Source organism: Oreochromis aureus, linkage group 22 (assembly GCF_013358895.1).
Source record: "Oreochromis aureus strain Israel breed Guangdong linkage group 22, ZZ_aureus, whole genome shotgun sequence".
NCBI lineage: Eukaryota > Metazoa > Chordata > Actinopteri > Cichliformes > Cichlidae > Oreochromis > Oreochromis aureus.
The window spans coordinates 17,004,953-17,021,107 of NC_052962.1; the positions used below are offsets into that span (position 1 = coordinate 17,004,953).

A 16,155-nucleotide genomic window follows, 5' to 3' on the forward strand; every position below is an offset into this window, starting at 1 on the left:
CACTATGGAATAAACTGAGATACAAAGAGAACCTTAATCATCAAACATAATACAAAAGACACAAGGAACTCAAAATGCTGGGTTGAGAGACCCAGGATCCTGACAAAACTGGGGTAAATGCTGTCGCAGGGCATGTGGTTACATGTTTTGTCACATGCCTTGCAACCCCAGAAATACACAGTGGAGTTACTGGTTATGAATTTTCATTATAACTTTTGATTCCTTTTAATTCAACAGTCTTTGCGATGAGTAAATATCCTCTTGCCAGATGCCAATTGTTGATTCCACATTCATGAAAATCAAGGCTGGTGAAATTTTGTGACTTTTGCACAAACACATAGAGACAGATAACATAAACAGTGCAGGTTTACATGTACAGTTCAGTTTCTAAGGGCAGTTTATCCGTGTTGCACAAACAGAAGGTAAATTGAGAGAACATTTCTGATCATTCCACTTCTTTAAGTAACCAATACTGTGAACACAGTGTTCATTTGTTCCACCATTGTTTGGCTCACCAACATTCCAGTGGGTGAAACTCACTGCACAACCATCAGACCACATCCATCTGCCTTCTTTATGGATGTCACTCAGTCCAATCCAGGTGTATCGCTCAGCATGATCAAAGTTCTTAATTAATGATTTAACAAACTCCTCTTCCTCCTCGTTGTAGATAGACACCAGGTTGGCTCGCTGTGACACACAGTAGAGCTCTGCATCAGCCCAGCTCATGTGTGTGGCCACATATTTGTAGCAGCGTCCATTGAAGCTGTACCAGAACATGGAACAGTTCCCATGTAGTAGTTTAGCTCTGTGGTCATCTGAAGAAGACACAGCAGTCAGAACTTGATGAAAAACAAACAATATCTGTTTTTGTCAGTGTGACTGAAATAGAAGTGAACTATTTTAGTTCTATTAACACTGAAGTAGTTTTTAGGGTGACACCTTGTGACTGACTTTTTTCTTTGATATTGTTCAGAGACAGTACATCAGAGAAGTATATCTGTACAGTTGACACAGTGAAAGTTAAAACATGCAGAGAAGTAAGCTGCTCTTATTGTGTTTACAAGCAAGTTTTTATCAAAACTCTACAGTATAGACATGGGGGAACAATCTATGCTACTGTCCAACACCAAGAATTTTGTAGTGACAGTCACAGTGAAATAAATAAAGACACAAATAAAGGTAAATGTAGAGAAAAGAGGAGTCAGAATATGAGACAGTTACCAAGCTGTAGCTTCACTTCACTGCCATCAGAAGGAGCCTCAGAAGGAGCACCCAGAGTCAGACCGAACAAGAAGAGGAGCAAGATCATGTTGGAGCTTTAAGTCTCAAAGTATGATGAGGAGCTGCTGAAGCTTCTTTGTACAGGATGTTCAGATTTCTGCAGAGTTGTTGAAGCTGCTTTCTTTTATAGCTGAGTGAGAGGGTGTTTTCACTGCTGGTGTGACATCATTGGCCACATGGACCAAAGTTTTCCATTGTACACAATAACACTAAACAGAAGCCAGAAAAAAACATCACATGCCAAAAAGTTAATAGTTGTTGAACAGTCACGTTTCTTGGTACTTCCAGGAGAACGTGACTGTTTTTGATGTAATTCTATATTTATGGTTTGATCAAAGGCCTTTCCAGCATAATGAGTAAAGAAACAGGACAGTTGTCTGTAAAGGTTCTCAGTCATTAAGGTCATCGTAGTCTAAGGAGCTTGGAAAGAAAAGCATCTGGACTTCTTTAAGTTGCTTTAACTTAAAGAAGTCCAGACGCTTTTCTTTCCAAGCTCCTTAGAATACAGGACAGTTGTAACAAGAAGTGCAAGTAGAGCTGCTCTCATAAACAAAGACAGAACAAATTCCTTACATTAAAGAGCATCATCTCTCACTTTTTGACTCAAAGTTTTTCATTAAAATGCAAAAAGGAAGAGCTGAGCCTGGGGCAGAGGAAAATAGTGGGACAGTTCTTATTTTTTTGGTCCTGTTCATGTTTCTACAGCAGAATCACTGTGGCAATCACTTTGAAGTCTCTTTGTGCTTGTTTTCTTTATTTTGCTTTCGGCTTTATGTTCATATCTTGGTTCTTTTCTCTCTCTCTCTCTTTCATTGTTGTTTTCACCCTGGTTTTTCCCTTTCTCTTCTCTATCCTCCTCTCTTCTCTCTCAGTCTTTGTGCTATTATGTCATAGTGAGTGCTGTGGCAGGCGGGATGAGGACCCCAAATGCAGGACTCAGAGCTCAAAATAATAAACTAAGGGAGGCAGCTTTATTTTGCTGTAATAAAAACACTAGAAATACATATTTCAAACTGGAAACTAGGTACTAAGAATTGAAAAACCAGGAGCGAAGGAAACCAGAAACATGGAGAAACTTACACACCAACATGGGGCAACATGACAATGGGCAGAGGAAGACATAGGGCTTAAATACACAGAGGGGTAAGAAGGGAAGTGGAAACACGCAGGGAACACAGCTGGAAGAGATCTAACATAATGGGAAAGGGAGGAAGCAAAATGAAAAACACTGAACACAAGACTTGGAACTGTCAAAATAAAACAGGAAACATGAGACACACACCAAGACAGAGACTTGACACTGAGACCAGGGAAAGGAGCAGACATGGGAATAAAGCCAACACAGACACAGGGCACAAATGAACATGAAGACAAGGGAGACTAGACATGAAATGTGGAATACAGGGGAGGGAAAGAGTAAACACAGGGACAAAGACTGACTATACACAGGAGAAGATAACCACTGAGGGAGGGAGAACTAAGATTGCTATGTACCTAAGAATCACAATAATTATTCAAAAACAAACAGAATCATGTCCTGAATTAGAAAACACTGGATCACAGACCCAGTGTCCTGACACAGAAATAACAAAGTTGTTTTTTAATGTTTATGTAAAACAGCTGTAAACAGCTCTCTCTATTAGAAAGACCCCAAATTCCAGTACTCTGACTTTTCAGAGTAGTGACCGCATACTTTGTGGCTTTTAATTTCAGCCAAGTAATCTGAAATTGAAATGGTCACCTCTCCAGTGCTGCGTTCATCTTAAATATATTGGTCCCATAGTTTATGTGTAGAAGCCAGCATAGACAGTTTCCTTGCAGCTGATTCACTGCCCAGTCATCTGAAGAAGACAGAAAAAAGAAAAGGAAAGATCATGATTATTATTTTTTTTGTAACAGAAACAAAACTGATCTGTACTGCTGAGGTGAGACCTGGAGTCCGGCTGCTTTCATGTATGTACTTCAGGGAATAGAAGGAAACATTACACATTAGCTTCTCTCCATCGGCTCCCTGCTAAGAATAAAATTAAAAATCCTTCTCTTCACATACAAGGTATTAAATACTCCATCTTATCTACATCTTATTATTCTTATTATTTATCTTATTCTTATTTAGTCTCCATCTTATTTTAAGAGCAACAGAGTGCTTCACTGTTTTATCTCATGATAAAAGTGCATTTAAAGGAAAAGAGGAGACTGTTACCAAGTTGTAGCTTTACTTCATTTTTATCAGGAGACTCAGAAGGACCCAGAGCCAGAACAAACAAGAACAGGAGCAAGACCATGTTGAAGCTTTAAGTCTCAAAGAATGATAAGGCGCTGCTGAAGATGATGTGTAGTCTTCTACAGAGAGTTGGAGCTGATTTCTTATATACCTGACCAAAAGTGAATTTTCACTGCTGGTGTGACGACATTGGCCACATGGACCAAAACTGAAGTTAGTATTATTTATTTGTAAAATCATGTTTGAGGTTTAAGTCTTTTCTACAAAATCCATTCAAATGTGTTTGGTTAAAAATCATCCACAACTCAATGACATCACAAAGCAATATTACTTTACTATGTTATGATACTGAGCTCTGACACTTGCCAGAGAACTTTACTGCTTGTTTTTCTGAGTATTTATTGTTTTATTATATTATAAAATCACATTATCACGAAAATGAAAAACAGAATACGTTACTCTACCAAGAAAAGAAAATAGAATTCCGGAAGCCTTTTAAGTGAACGAATAAAAAACAAACCCTGTGCAATTATTTTTTTAAACTGTTGTGAACATATACATGAAGTGATTATGTCTGGCCTGTTCAGAGTCAATAAAAAGAAACACCGTCTATGTAACTGTAAGACTTCTAGACTCAATCTTGTATGTTTTTCCTTTCCCACTTGGCAATATTTACAATGTATGCAAATGTCAAACACCCTTGTGTGACTTACAAACTAAATATAACCACTGCAGTAAATAGACCTTGAACTAATAGAACATCATTACCACTGCTGTGCTCGCCTGCAGCTACTTGGCACTTATGTGGGGGTTTGTGTCACTCTCTACCCTAAAATGTGAAGTGCTGTCACAAAGCTTTCTTCGTCTTAACTCCCACCATATCCCTTTACTGAAGTTTCCTAATAACATGTTTATCTATCGCCTCCCACTGGTTTGTATACACAGAGGTCTTTCTTTACTCTGAGAAGGCCTTCCATAATTGATTAACTTTGATATGGGTTTACTGTAATAATAATAATAATGATTATACTACTACTACTAATAATAATAATAATAATAATAATAATAATAATAATAATAATAATAATAATTTTTAACACCAAAGTCCAGGTACTTATGGCAGTAGTATTTGGTGACCTGCACAGAGGACTTCATTCCTACAATCAAACATGGAAGGGGGAGAGAGAGGCTGTCAGCTGTGGAGTGAGGGCAGAGGCCATGACCTTCAGTAGCTTCAATTCCTACAGAGTCATTTAATGCCACATTAAAGAGTTTGTGACGGAGCTTTGCTGTCACTGACTGAGCAGCCCGTGCAACCCGATATCACGTCAAAACGTGTAATAGACACACCAATGTTAGCTAATGTAGCTTAAATCACTAGAGACTATTATCTAATTTTAACCTTTTCATCCACCAGTTTGCTGGGATATCAGGAGTTTCCAGCCAAGGAGCGGATGTATTTTATTATTTTAATTTGTTAAAAATTTCTATTTCTATTCTGGTCGAATTGGGCTTCAGTGTTTGTTCACAGTACAGCTCCACATCCAGGTGACAGTAAGTCAAAATGATGTTACTGTCTATGTATATTACAGCAGTAGTCTGTAATCAGTGAAAAGGATGGAGAAAGAGAGGACAAAGAGGCTATACAAGAACAGGAAGAATAAAGGAGCAAATAGTGAAGTTAAGTGGAAAAACAAAAATAATTTTTCACAAAGTATTTTTTCAAGGATGCTTTCAGTAGCACACTCAAAGAAATACTTCTGTAACTTTTTTAACTATCTTAAAGCCAATGCCTCGGGTTGGATAACCAAAGGCTCGATAGTAAAACCAGTGTAGTTCTTAGGCTAGTTCAACCCGTTCTCACTCATAGCGATGTCCTCATTGTCATGTGTTGGGATTTTATTTTGAAAGGACATTTCCTGTTATGTTGCAGTGTATACACAAGAGTTTAATAAGGTCACGTTGGTGTGTAGATTCCTGTGAAAGCTGATGCCCCACGTGTGTTTATTCCTCCGTCTACATCAATAAGTAACTTCAGTATACATGCAGATTCTGCTGGAAGACCCGTCTCTGCTAACAGGTTATGGGCCCAGGAAAAGTTACGCCAGGGAAAAGTTTACCACCAGAAAAGTCGCAAAGTACAGCGTGTTCGGTGAGGACTAGCATGCTAAGTTAGCATCATGAGTAAGCGTGCAGGTGAACCCAGTGGCCGATGGGCAAGATTAATTTTTGACGGAGATGAGAAGAATTATGAACTGTCGGAGACAAAATTTTTGGGACATCTTAGATTACAAAGTCTAAAAGACACAATATTGGAGAGTGATGACGAAGATGAGGATGACGAAGATAAGAATACCCAGGCCTTTACAGAGTTAATACAGTTCCTGGATGATAAGAGTTTATTGCTTGCGATGAGAGAAGCTGCCGACGATGGACGCGGACTAAACTCCGCAGTTACGAGGACACTGAGAAAATGCTCTTGGTGGAACAAGAGGATAACATCATGAAGGCGAGAGTGCAACCTAGTGCCAGACCCGCAGCAGCTGCTAGTGACCACAGGAGAGACACGGCAGACATAGTCTGTTTTAAGTGTGGCCAGTGGGGACACAAGGCCAGAGCATGCTGCTACAAACAGTCACTGTAGAGGCTACACCCATCGAGAGTCGACTTGCAGGAGATGGCAACGGAATGATGAAGCGCGCACAGCCTTGGAGGAAGGCAGCAACGCAGAGAGCAGCGACACCTATGTCTTCCGGATGAGCGATGACTACGCGGAACCTCAACAGCGACAGGAAATCAGGACCAAAGGCCTGATGGTGGATACTGGTGCAACATCACACATCCTTAATGATAAAATAGCGTTCAAGAAATTTAACAATGATTTCCAGCCGGGAACACACTATGTGGAATTAGCTGATGGCACCAGATGTAAAGGAGTGGCTGAAGGCAGAGGAGATGCTTCATTGACAGCAGAGGGAGAGAGTGTAAAACAACACTAAAAGAGACTCTATATATTCCCTCATTTCCACAGAATATCTTCTCTGTGAGAGCAGCCACCACGAATGGAGCTACTATCATCTTTAAGAAAGGAAGAAACGTCCTTCAACACAGAGACGGTACAAAGTTCTACATCCATGAACACAACAGACTTTATTACCTTGAAACTGTAAGTGAGTATGATGATAAGTGTAATAATTGTTTTGATGTGGAAACATGGCACGAAATTTTGGGACATTGCAATCATAGTGACATTCTGAAGTTACAAAATGTGGTTGAAGGCATGAAAATCAAGGGGAAAACAGACAACCAAAGTTTGAACTGTGAGGTGTGTATCCAGGGAAAATTTGTCCCAACTGGGAATAGAAACCCTGACAGAAGAGCTGAGAAACCATGACATAGGAGGTGTGTGATCTATGCCAGAACACTCTGAAGAGGAGTGAACGCACTCCCCACTTCATGCTACACAGAGTTGTTACAGACCTCCTAGGATGAGACATTCTTTCAATCTACAAATGATTATATACTTCTAAGCATATATCAGTATATATTTCTAAGCATATATGACAATAAACAATACAAATTTAACAGTTGGCCTGTTTAGAGTCAAATAAAGACTGTGTATCTATTTTTTTCTTCTTTGAGATATTTACAGTGTATACAAATGTCTAAGCACCCTTGTGTCTACTACAATTTTAATTTGGTGCAGGAAGAAAAACAATCCATACTATAATCCTGCAATAATCGTTTTTGTATCACAGTACCTGCTGAAACAAAAAACATCAGAAACACAAAGAAACATATTCTTGGAGTGTTTAACTAAAAGGTGCTAAAATTACAAAAAACACAAATAAAGGTCAAAGTAAATAAAGGAAAAAAGGAATTCAAAGTACAGGACAGTTACCAAGCTGTAGCTTCACTTCACTGCCGAAGGAGACTCAGAAGGAGCACCCAGAGCCAGACTGAACAAGAAGAGGAGCAAGATCATGTTGGAGCTTTAAGTCTCAAAGTGTGATGAGGAGCTGCTGAAGCTTCTTTGTACAGGATTCCTCCAAAGAGTTCATGCTGCTTTCTTTTATAGCTGCCTGAGAGGGTGTTTTCACTGCTGGTGTGACATCACTGGCCAAACTGACCAGAACCCTCCACTGTAAACAACATTAAACAGAAGCCAGAAAAGACCATTGAATTCCAATGAATACCAACACGTGACTGTGACTGATTTTACTGTGCAATTATATTCAATTGTGTCATAAAAGGCATTGATTAAGTAAACAGACAGGGCAGAGCTTTTACAGGAGGAGAAAAGAAGAGACTCCAGAGCTGCTTTAGTAAACAGAAAGACAACAAACTCCCTCCATGCAAGAGGATTTCTTTCTTTTTTGCGTTGATGCTTGAAAGATAACTCTGACAGTAGGAGGGTCTGAGATTTCAAAGGCATCTGAAGTCTTTATCTTTCCCTAAGAATCAGTAAGAAATGTAAATTCTATAGAAATATACATACAGCTTGTTTACTTGATTTGTATCCTGTTGCATGCAAACAGCTATTTTACTTTATTAATATTTGATCCTGACAGGACACATATTGGTACTGTCTGACCTTGTACCAAATTTGGACGAGCCTATAAGCTGAAGTCTTTTAATTCATTTGCTCTCAGCCCATTAAAAACCATCAAGGCTGCAGCTGAAGGGATAAATCTAACAAATTTTTCACCCCCAAACCTACAGTGACAGGTTTTGGGGTGCTTCGGAAAACTTCATTTGGCAATAAGTAATATGTACACTATATACAAAAATAACTATTCTAGCCCTTATAGATAAACAAACTTTATCACACACAATACACAAATAAACACTCCGCCTGGTTGGAAGCTGGAAGTTGGAGGGGCAATGCTGGTCTTGATGGGTTCCAAATTATAGCCAGCCCCAAACTCATTTTACACAGTGGGCCACATACAGCCCACTTTGATCTTAAGTGGGCCGGACCAATGAAACTCCCCTTTCTGTCACTGTAAAGAAGTTACATATTTTTACTGTTTTTCTACATGAAAAGAAGAAGCTGCTGTGACCAAGAAAGAAATCTGTCAGCACAACTCTTTGGACCTAAATTGTAAGAAATAATAGAAATAATAGTTCTGGGAGCTCATTAAATTAATAAAATAAATAAAATAAATAAACTAAAAATTATGGTAGTTCTGAAGAATCACAGTGTAAGTAATTTCAATGTCATGAACATCATTTTCTGAAGTTTACCTGCTAATCTGTCTATTTAGGAAGCATAAATATTGTGAATCTATTTCACATGCTTTGGTGCAAATGACACTGACAAATGGAAAAAGATGATCAAAAAGGGAGTGATTTTACAAACTGTTGCTCTCTCCTTGTCCCTTCTTACTGATTTTCTATAGTTTTGCTTTTTTTAGTGTCCTTATCACTATTGGTAGCACAAACAAATGCTACAAGCACATTCAGGTTGCAAAAGTAGTAAAAGTTTGTGTATGCATGCTCTTTGTTTCCATACAGTAGGTGAGTGGTCCTGTTTCACCTGGTGTTATAGTCAACATACTGGGAAAGCAAGTCGTGTTTTATCCAATGTTACCTGATTAAAGTTCCCATTGACACAAGCACCTCAGGATTCTGTCTTTGCACTTTAGCAACAGTGGAGTGGATGACATCACTCACAGTCTCTGCGTCAGATTGGAGGAATGTAAACAATGACAACAATAGTGTGTGTGAATTCTCTGGGCAAATAATAGGGACACAGATTTACAGCCAGAAAGTCAGTGTTAGCACATCCATACATGCTGTTGCAAGAAGGTCTGCTGTGAGTCCCAGGCACAGTCTCAAGAGTGTGTAGGAGGTACCAGGAGAAAGGCTGTTACCTGAGACGAGCTGGACAGGACTATAGAAAAGCATCAACACACCGTCAACAACCTTTTTTTTCCTGATGAAAAAAAGATGATAACTTAAATAAAACCTAATGCACGAGGAAGAAATCTGATCAAATGCACTGACACTTTAAATAAAGTAAAATAAAAGAACTAATCTCCTTGTGCAGTAAGGTTAGATGTGCATTTAATCTGCTGCTGTTAAAGCAGGAGGGAGGGAAGATTTAAAGTCAATGTTTGGTATGACTTCAGTCTTCAGGAAAGGTTCTCCAGATTTCCTGAAGAACATTCAAAACTATTTTTTTTAGTGTTAACTTTACAGATGACTGTAGACACTCACTGTTGCACCTCTCTCTTGGCCTCCTCAGTGATATGCTTCTGTGTTGTTTTCTTTTTAGAATGAAGCCAAACAATAAATCTTGATAAGATTTGAGTTGGTTTTGGTAATGATAAAGATACAAGTGGATTTTCCCCATTTGCATACTGATTAAACTTGTCAAGGATCGCTGTGTGGCAGGCAGGAGATTGGATCCAAAATGGAAGACTCACGACACATGGAATGAACTCAAAATACAGCTTTATTTGCTGACTCAAGGAAAAGACACAAACCTAAACTAAACTTCACAGAGAGGGACACAAGGGAACACACAGGATGAAGGAGGATGCAACACTGACACAGAGAAACACAGTTCTTAAATACACTGGGGAATAACGAGGGGAATGAGACACAGGAGGAGAGCACAGCTGAAAGAAATCAGACAGGATGAGACAAGGAAGCAAAGCAGAATACACTTACATGAGACACAGACCTTCAAAGTAAAACAGGAAGTACACAGAGACAGCCTGGAGGAGAAAGAGAACATGGAGGAGCACATGACGGGATGAGGAAACACAGAACACAAGGAGTGGGAACAAAACACAATACTCACATCACTAGATCCACTTAGACACACAGAGGGAGACACAGGGGTCAGCTACACAGAGGGAAACCTATTAAATACACAGGAAACTAAAGAGACAAAACAGGAAACCTAAGAACACTGGACACTATGGAATAAACTGAGATACAAAGAGAACCTTAAACATCAAACATAATACAAAAGACACAAGGAACTCAAAATGCTGGGTTGAGAGACCCAGGATCCTGACAAAACTGGGGTAAATGCTGTTGCAGGGCATGCGGTTACATGTTTTGTCACATGCCTTGCAACCCCAGAGATACACAGTGGAGTTACTGATTATGAATTTTCATTATAACTTTTGATTCCTTTTAATTTAGAGCAGTGTTAATAACTTATGTGCCAACAACAGTCTTTGTGATGAGTAAATATCCCCTTGCCAGATGCCAATTGTTGATTCCAGATTCATGAAAATCAAGGCTGGTGAAATTTTGTGACTTTTGCACAAACACATAAAGACAGATAACATAAACACTGCAGGTTTACATGTACAGTTCAGTTTCTAAGGGCAGTTTATCCGTGTTGCACAAACAGAAGGTAAATTGAGAGAACATTTCTGATCATTCCACTTCTTTGAGTCACCGATACTGTGAACACACTGTTCAGTTTTTCCTCCAAGTCCGTTGTTTGGCTCACCAACATTCCAGTGGGTGAAATTCACTGCACAACCATCAGACCACATCCATCTGCCTTCTTTATGGATGTCACTCAGTCCAATCCAGGTGTATCGCTGAGCATGATCAAAGTTCTTAATTAATGATTTAACAAACTCCTCTTCCTCCTCGTTGTAGATGGACACCAGGTTGGCTCGCTGTGACACACAGTAGAGCTCTGCATCAGCCCAGCTCATGTGTGTGGCCACATATTTGTAGCAGCGGCCATTGAAGCTGTACCAGAACATGGGACAGCTTCCACGAAGTAGTTTAACTCTGTGGTCATCTGAAGAAGACACAGCAGTCAGAACTTGATGAAAACAAACAATAACTGTTTTTGTCAGTGTGACTGAAATAGAAGTGAACTATTTTAGTTCTATTAACACTGAAGTAGGTTTTAGGGTGACACCTTGTGACTGACGTTTTTCTCCATATTCTTTAGAGATGCTACATTAGATAAGCATGTCTACACAGCTGACAGTGGGAAAGTTAAGACATGCAGAGAAGTAAGCTGCTCTTATTATGTTTACAAGCAGCTCTTTATCATCAGCTATACGGTATAGTAGAACCCATCTGACATGCAGAAAAAAATCAATGCTACAATCCAACACCAAGATTTTTGTATCACTGACTCTGCTGAAACAGAAACAGCAGAAAAACTTGGAGTATTTGACTAAAATGTGATTAGAATAATAATAATAATGATGATAAAACACACACACACACAAACACGCAGACACACACACACACACACACACACACTCACAAAAAAGTTAAATAAAAGAAGGGAGGGAAGAGTCAGAATATAGGGTGGTTACCAAGTTGTAGCTTGACTTTACTGCCATCAGAAGGAGACTCAGAAGGAGCACCCAAAGCCAGACTGAACAAGAAGAGCAGCAAGATCATGTTGGAGCTTTAAGTCTCAACGTGTGATGAGGAGCTGCTGAAGCTTCTTTGTACAGGATTCCTGCAGAGAGTTGGAGCTGCTTTCTTTTATAGCTGAGTGAGAGGGTGTTTTCACTGATCACTGTGATATCATTGGCCAAATGGAACAAAACTTTCCACTGTAAACATCAATAACACCAGGCAGTAAAGACCATCACATTCTAAAGAAGTTAATAATTGCTAAACAGCCACGTCCTCCTGGCAGGCTCAGAAGAACGTGACTGTTTTTGCTGTAATTCTGCATTTATGATATGATCAAAGGCCTTTTCAGCATAATGATTAAACAAACAGGAAAGGTCAGAGTTGTAATAATAATAATAATAACAATAATAATAATAATAATAATAAACAAAGACAGAACAAATTCTCAACATTAAAGAGGACACAGCACCCAGAGTCACTCAAACAAGAAGAGGAGCAAGATCATGTTGGAGCTTTAAGTCTCAAAGATGATGAGGAGCTGCTGAAGCTTCTTTGTACAGGATTCCTGCAGAGAGTTGGAGCTGCTTTCTTTTATAGCTGTCTGAGAGGGTGTTTTCACTGCTGGTGTGACATCACTGGCCAAACGGACCAAAACTCTCAACTATACACAACACTAAACATAAGCCAGGAAAAAATATCAAATTCCAAAGACATAAAGAAAAGTTGTTTGTTTTTTTGATGTATAATTTATATTTATTGTACCATAAAGGCTTTATCAGCACAATGATTAATCAAACAGGACAGGTCAGAGCTCTAACAGGTAAAAACTCCTGAGTTGCTCCATTAAACAAAGACAGAATGAACTCCACACAATCAAGAGGATCCTCTCTTAGTACTGGACCCAGAGACATGTGACTGCTATGGCAGGCCTGATTGGAGTAAATGACAAAACAGATAAACTATTAACACCTTTGGTTTAGTAGATTTACTTCACTGTTTGTTTGTCTGAATAATTATGGTTTTATTATATTATAAAATCACATTATCAGCAAAAAGAAAACAGAATAAATGACTGTACCAGGAAGAGGAAACAGAAGTTTATGATCCTTTCCAGTAAAAAAAAATACAAAAATACAAAACAAACCCTGTGCACAAGCGTTTGTGGCTGGCCTGTTTAGAGTCAATTAAAAAACAAAATGTGTATGTATCTATTTTTTTTCTAATTTGAGATATTTACAGTGTACACAAATCTCTAAGCACACTTGTGTCTATTACAATTGTAAAGCATCCAAAATAAAACCCCTGCAGTAACCAGACTAATCCAAAAGCAGATCATTACCACTGCTGTGTCAGCTACACTGTCCTGCAGATATTTGGCACTCATGTGAGAGGTTTGTGTGACGGTCTTAAAGCTTTGTTCATCTGAGCTTCCACCATATCCCTTTACTGAAGTTTCCTGGTAACATTTCTAACAGTGAAACTGACATTTGGAAGTGAACCTCTATCTTTTTATAGCCTTCAAGTGGTTTGTATATAGAAACTATTGCATAGAGAGTTATTTAGTTACTGTAAGTAGGCCTTCCATAATTGATCCATTTTCATGCAGGTTTCCTGTTATTAAAAAGGGAGTGGAGAGCTCACGTTTTAACATCTAATCTAAATGTTTCATGTTGCCAAGAACGACTTTTATGATACATAAATTACAGCACAGCAAAGTTCAGGTACTTGTGTCAGTAGTATTTGGTGACCTGCACAGCGGACTCCATTCCTACAATCAAACATGCACAAAGAGAAAAGGTGAGAGAGGCTGTCAGCTCGGGAGTGCAGAAAGAGAGCATGACCTTCAGTAGCTTCAAGTGTTAAAGGATCATTTAATCCTACATTAACGAGTTCATGAAGTTTTGAGATTTAAAAAACAAACAAACATGCTTTTACAAACACCACAGTCACTGTTTCTTTTTAAATGACAGAAAAATTAACAGAGAATTACTTTTTTAACAATATATTTTAAAAGCAAACTGGACCATAGTTAGCAAAAGGTAGAAGTCAACACAGTTAAGCATCAAAAGGAAAATATGATTTCCATCCACTTAATCTGAAGTGTTGACAGATCCCCTTCTGGAGATTATTTATAGTGCCAAAGTCAAAGATCAAAGTTTGTCCATCAAGGCGAAAGTTGAAATACACAGAGAACAAAGTGACTCTTATCATGTTTATTAGCAGGTCTTTATCATAACTCTATGATTTAGCAGAAACCATCTGGTATGGAAAGAAAAAAAATCCATACTATAATCCTATACTAATTGTTTTTGTATCACAGAAGTTGCTGAAACAAAAAACATCAGAAACATAAAGAAACATATTCTTGGAGTGTTTAACTAAAAGGTGCTAAAATTACAAAAAAGACAAACAGAGGTCAAAGTAAATAAAGGAAAAAAGATCCAGAGTACAGGACAGTTACCAAGCTGTAGCTTCACTTCACTGCCAAAGGAGACTCAGAAGGAGCACCCAGAGCCAGACCGAACAAGAAGAGGAGCAAGATCATGTTGGAGCTTTAAGTCTCAACGTGTGATGAGGAGCTGCTGAAGCTTCTTTGTACAGGATTCCTCCAAAGAGTTGGAGCTGCTTTCTTTTATAGCTGCCTGAGAGGGTGTTTTCACTGCTGGTGTGACATCACTGGCCAAACTGACCAGAACTCTCCACTGTAAACAACATTAAACACAAGCCAGAAGATCACATTGAATTCCAACGAATACCAACACGTCACTGTGACTGATTTTACTGTCCAATTATATTCTATTGTGTCATAAAAGGCATTGATTAAGTAAACAGACAGGGCAGAGCTTTTACAGGAGGAGAAAAGAAGAGACTCCAGAGCTGCTTTAGTAAACAGAGCAACAACAAACTCCCTCCATGCAAGAGGATTTCTTTCTTTTTTGCGTCGATGCTTGAAAGATAACTCTGACAGTAGGCGGGTCTGAGATTTCAAAGGCATCTGAAGTCTTTATCTTTCCCTAAGAATCAGTAAGAAATGTAAATTCTATAGAATTACACATACAGCTTATTTCCTTGATTTTTATCCTGTTGGATGCAAACAGTTTTACAGCAACTTTAATTTTCTGTAATTTATTAATATCTGATCCTGACAGGACACATATTGGTACTTTCTGACCTTGTACCAAATTTGCACGAGCTTATAAGCTGAAGTCTTTTTACATGTATTATTTCCTTGCTCTTAGCCCATTAAAAACCATCAAGGCTGCAGCTGAAGGGATAAATCTAAAACTGTCCTTTTAAACATTTAATAAAACTTGATTAAAATCTGTTTGTCTTCTGTCTTAACTGCAGCATGCTCCGATATTTGTTTAGGATACAATAATATTTTTGCCTGTGAATGTGTATGATCATGATGAAGGACAGTGGATAGAATAGATTTGTTTACACTATTTACATTAAATCTTTATTTATTCTATTGTTAAATTGGGAAAAATAGTGCAGCGATTTTATCCAAATGTTTTTGGCTTGTTTCCACGCATGAAAATACAATTTTCACACTTTTGTACTTAAGCACACTTAATCATCACCACAGAAAAGCAGATGTAAAATCAGTGAGTTAAATCAGTAATAAGCTGCTCAGTGCGAGAGTTCAGCAAACACAAGAGAATTTTTTCAAATGTGTTGTTGTTTCATAACAAGTCTGTGGCCTGGTTGAAATGCACACAGTGCTCATTATATACTCTGTTGCTCAGCTCGCCATCATTTCTAAGAACAAAGCTGACTTCAGTTGGAGTAGCAGTTTAATAAACTTCCTTCCAAACTGTGGATAGACACCAGGTTGGCTCCCTCTGACACACAGTGCAGCTCTGCATCAGCCCAGGTCTTAAATTTGGCTGTATAACTGCAGCAATGGCCACTGAAGCTGTACCAGAACACAGGACTGTTTCCAGGCTGTAACACTTCACATTCATCTAAACTCACAAAGCAATCTCATGGTTGCCTCAAGGGAAGCATTGGCGGAGCGGGGGGGTGGCTTACTGGGCTTAAGCCCGGGTTGTTGTTTCAGAAGCCCGGGGTCTTTTGGAGTGTAATTTGTTTCATAGTTAGATGCCTGACTAACAATTGTATAAAACAAAAACTACACACAATATTCGAAGCACATGGCGCACAGTCGTAAATTCCCTCTAATTTTAGTATGGTCCGAGCTCAGGCACTAGCTGACTGAGCACAGCACTTACGCATGTGAGTGAGGGGAGAGAAGCTGCTGCCTGCGAGTTTGCTGTAGGAGA

At 38.8% G+C, this 16,155-nt stretch overlaps 2 protein-coding genes across 2 annotated transcripts; both read right to left on the minus strand.

Moving 5' to 3' along the window:
* Positions 1–241: 241 nt before the first annotated feature.
* On the minus strand, positions 242–1,357 carry LOC116333658 (lactose-binding lectin l-2-like). Its single transcript, XM_039606124.1, has 2 exons — positions 1,225–1,357; positions 242–818 (listed from the first exon to the last, which is right to left on the minus strand). Exons 1-2 carry the CDS (start codon positions 1,310–1,312, stop codon positions 388–390), a joined length of 519 nt encoding a protein of 172 aa, XP_039462058.1. The 5' UTR covers positions 1,313–1,357; the 3' UTR covers positions 242–387.
* Positions 1,358–10,246: 8,889 nt separating this feature from the next.
* LOC116333068 (lactose-binding lectin l-2-like) lies at positions 10,247–11,952 on the minus strand. Its single transcript, XM_039605442.1, has 2 exons — positions 11,821–11,952; positions 10,247–11,288 (listed from the first exon to the last, which is right to left on the minus strand). Exons 1-2 carry the CDS (start codon positions 11,906–11,908, stop codon positions 10,852–10,854), a joined length of 525 nt encoding a protein of 174 aa, XP_039461376.1. The 5' UTR covers positions 11,909–11,952; the 3' UTR covers positions 10,247–10,851.
* Positions 11,953–16,155: the final 4,203 nt, after the last annotated feature.

Bases quoted from the DNA above. Each gene is read 5' to 3' on its own strand.
- LOC116333658 (XM_039606124.1), bottom strand. From the start codon at position 1,312: ATGATCTTGCTCCTCTTCTTGTTCGGTCTGACTCTGGGTGCTCCTTCT. The intron at 819-1,224 runs GTAACTGTCTCA...TGTCTTCTTCAG, and splicing joins TGAAGTGAAGCTACAGCTTG to ATGACCACAGAGCTAAACTA.
- LOC116333068 (XM_039605442.1), bottom strand. From the start codon at position 11,908: ATGATCTTGCTGCTCTTCTTGTTCAGTCTGGCTTTGGGTGCTCCTTCT. The intron at 11,289-11,820 runs GTAACCACCCTA...TGTCTTCTTCAG, and splicing joins TAAAGTCAAGCTACAACTTG to ATGACCACAGAGTTAAACTA.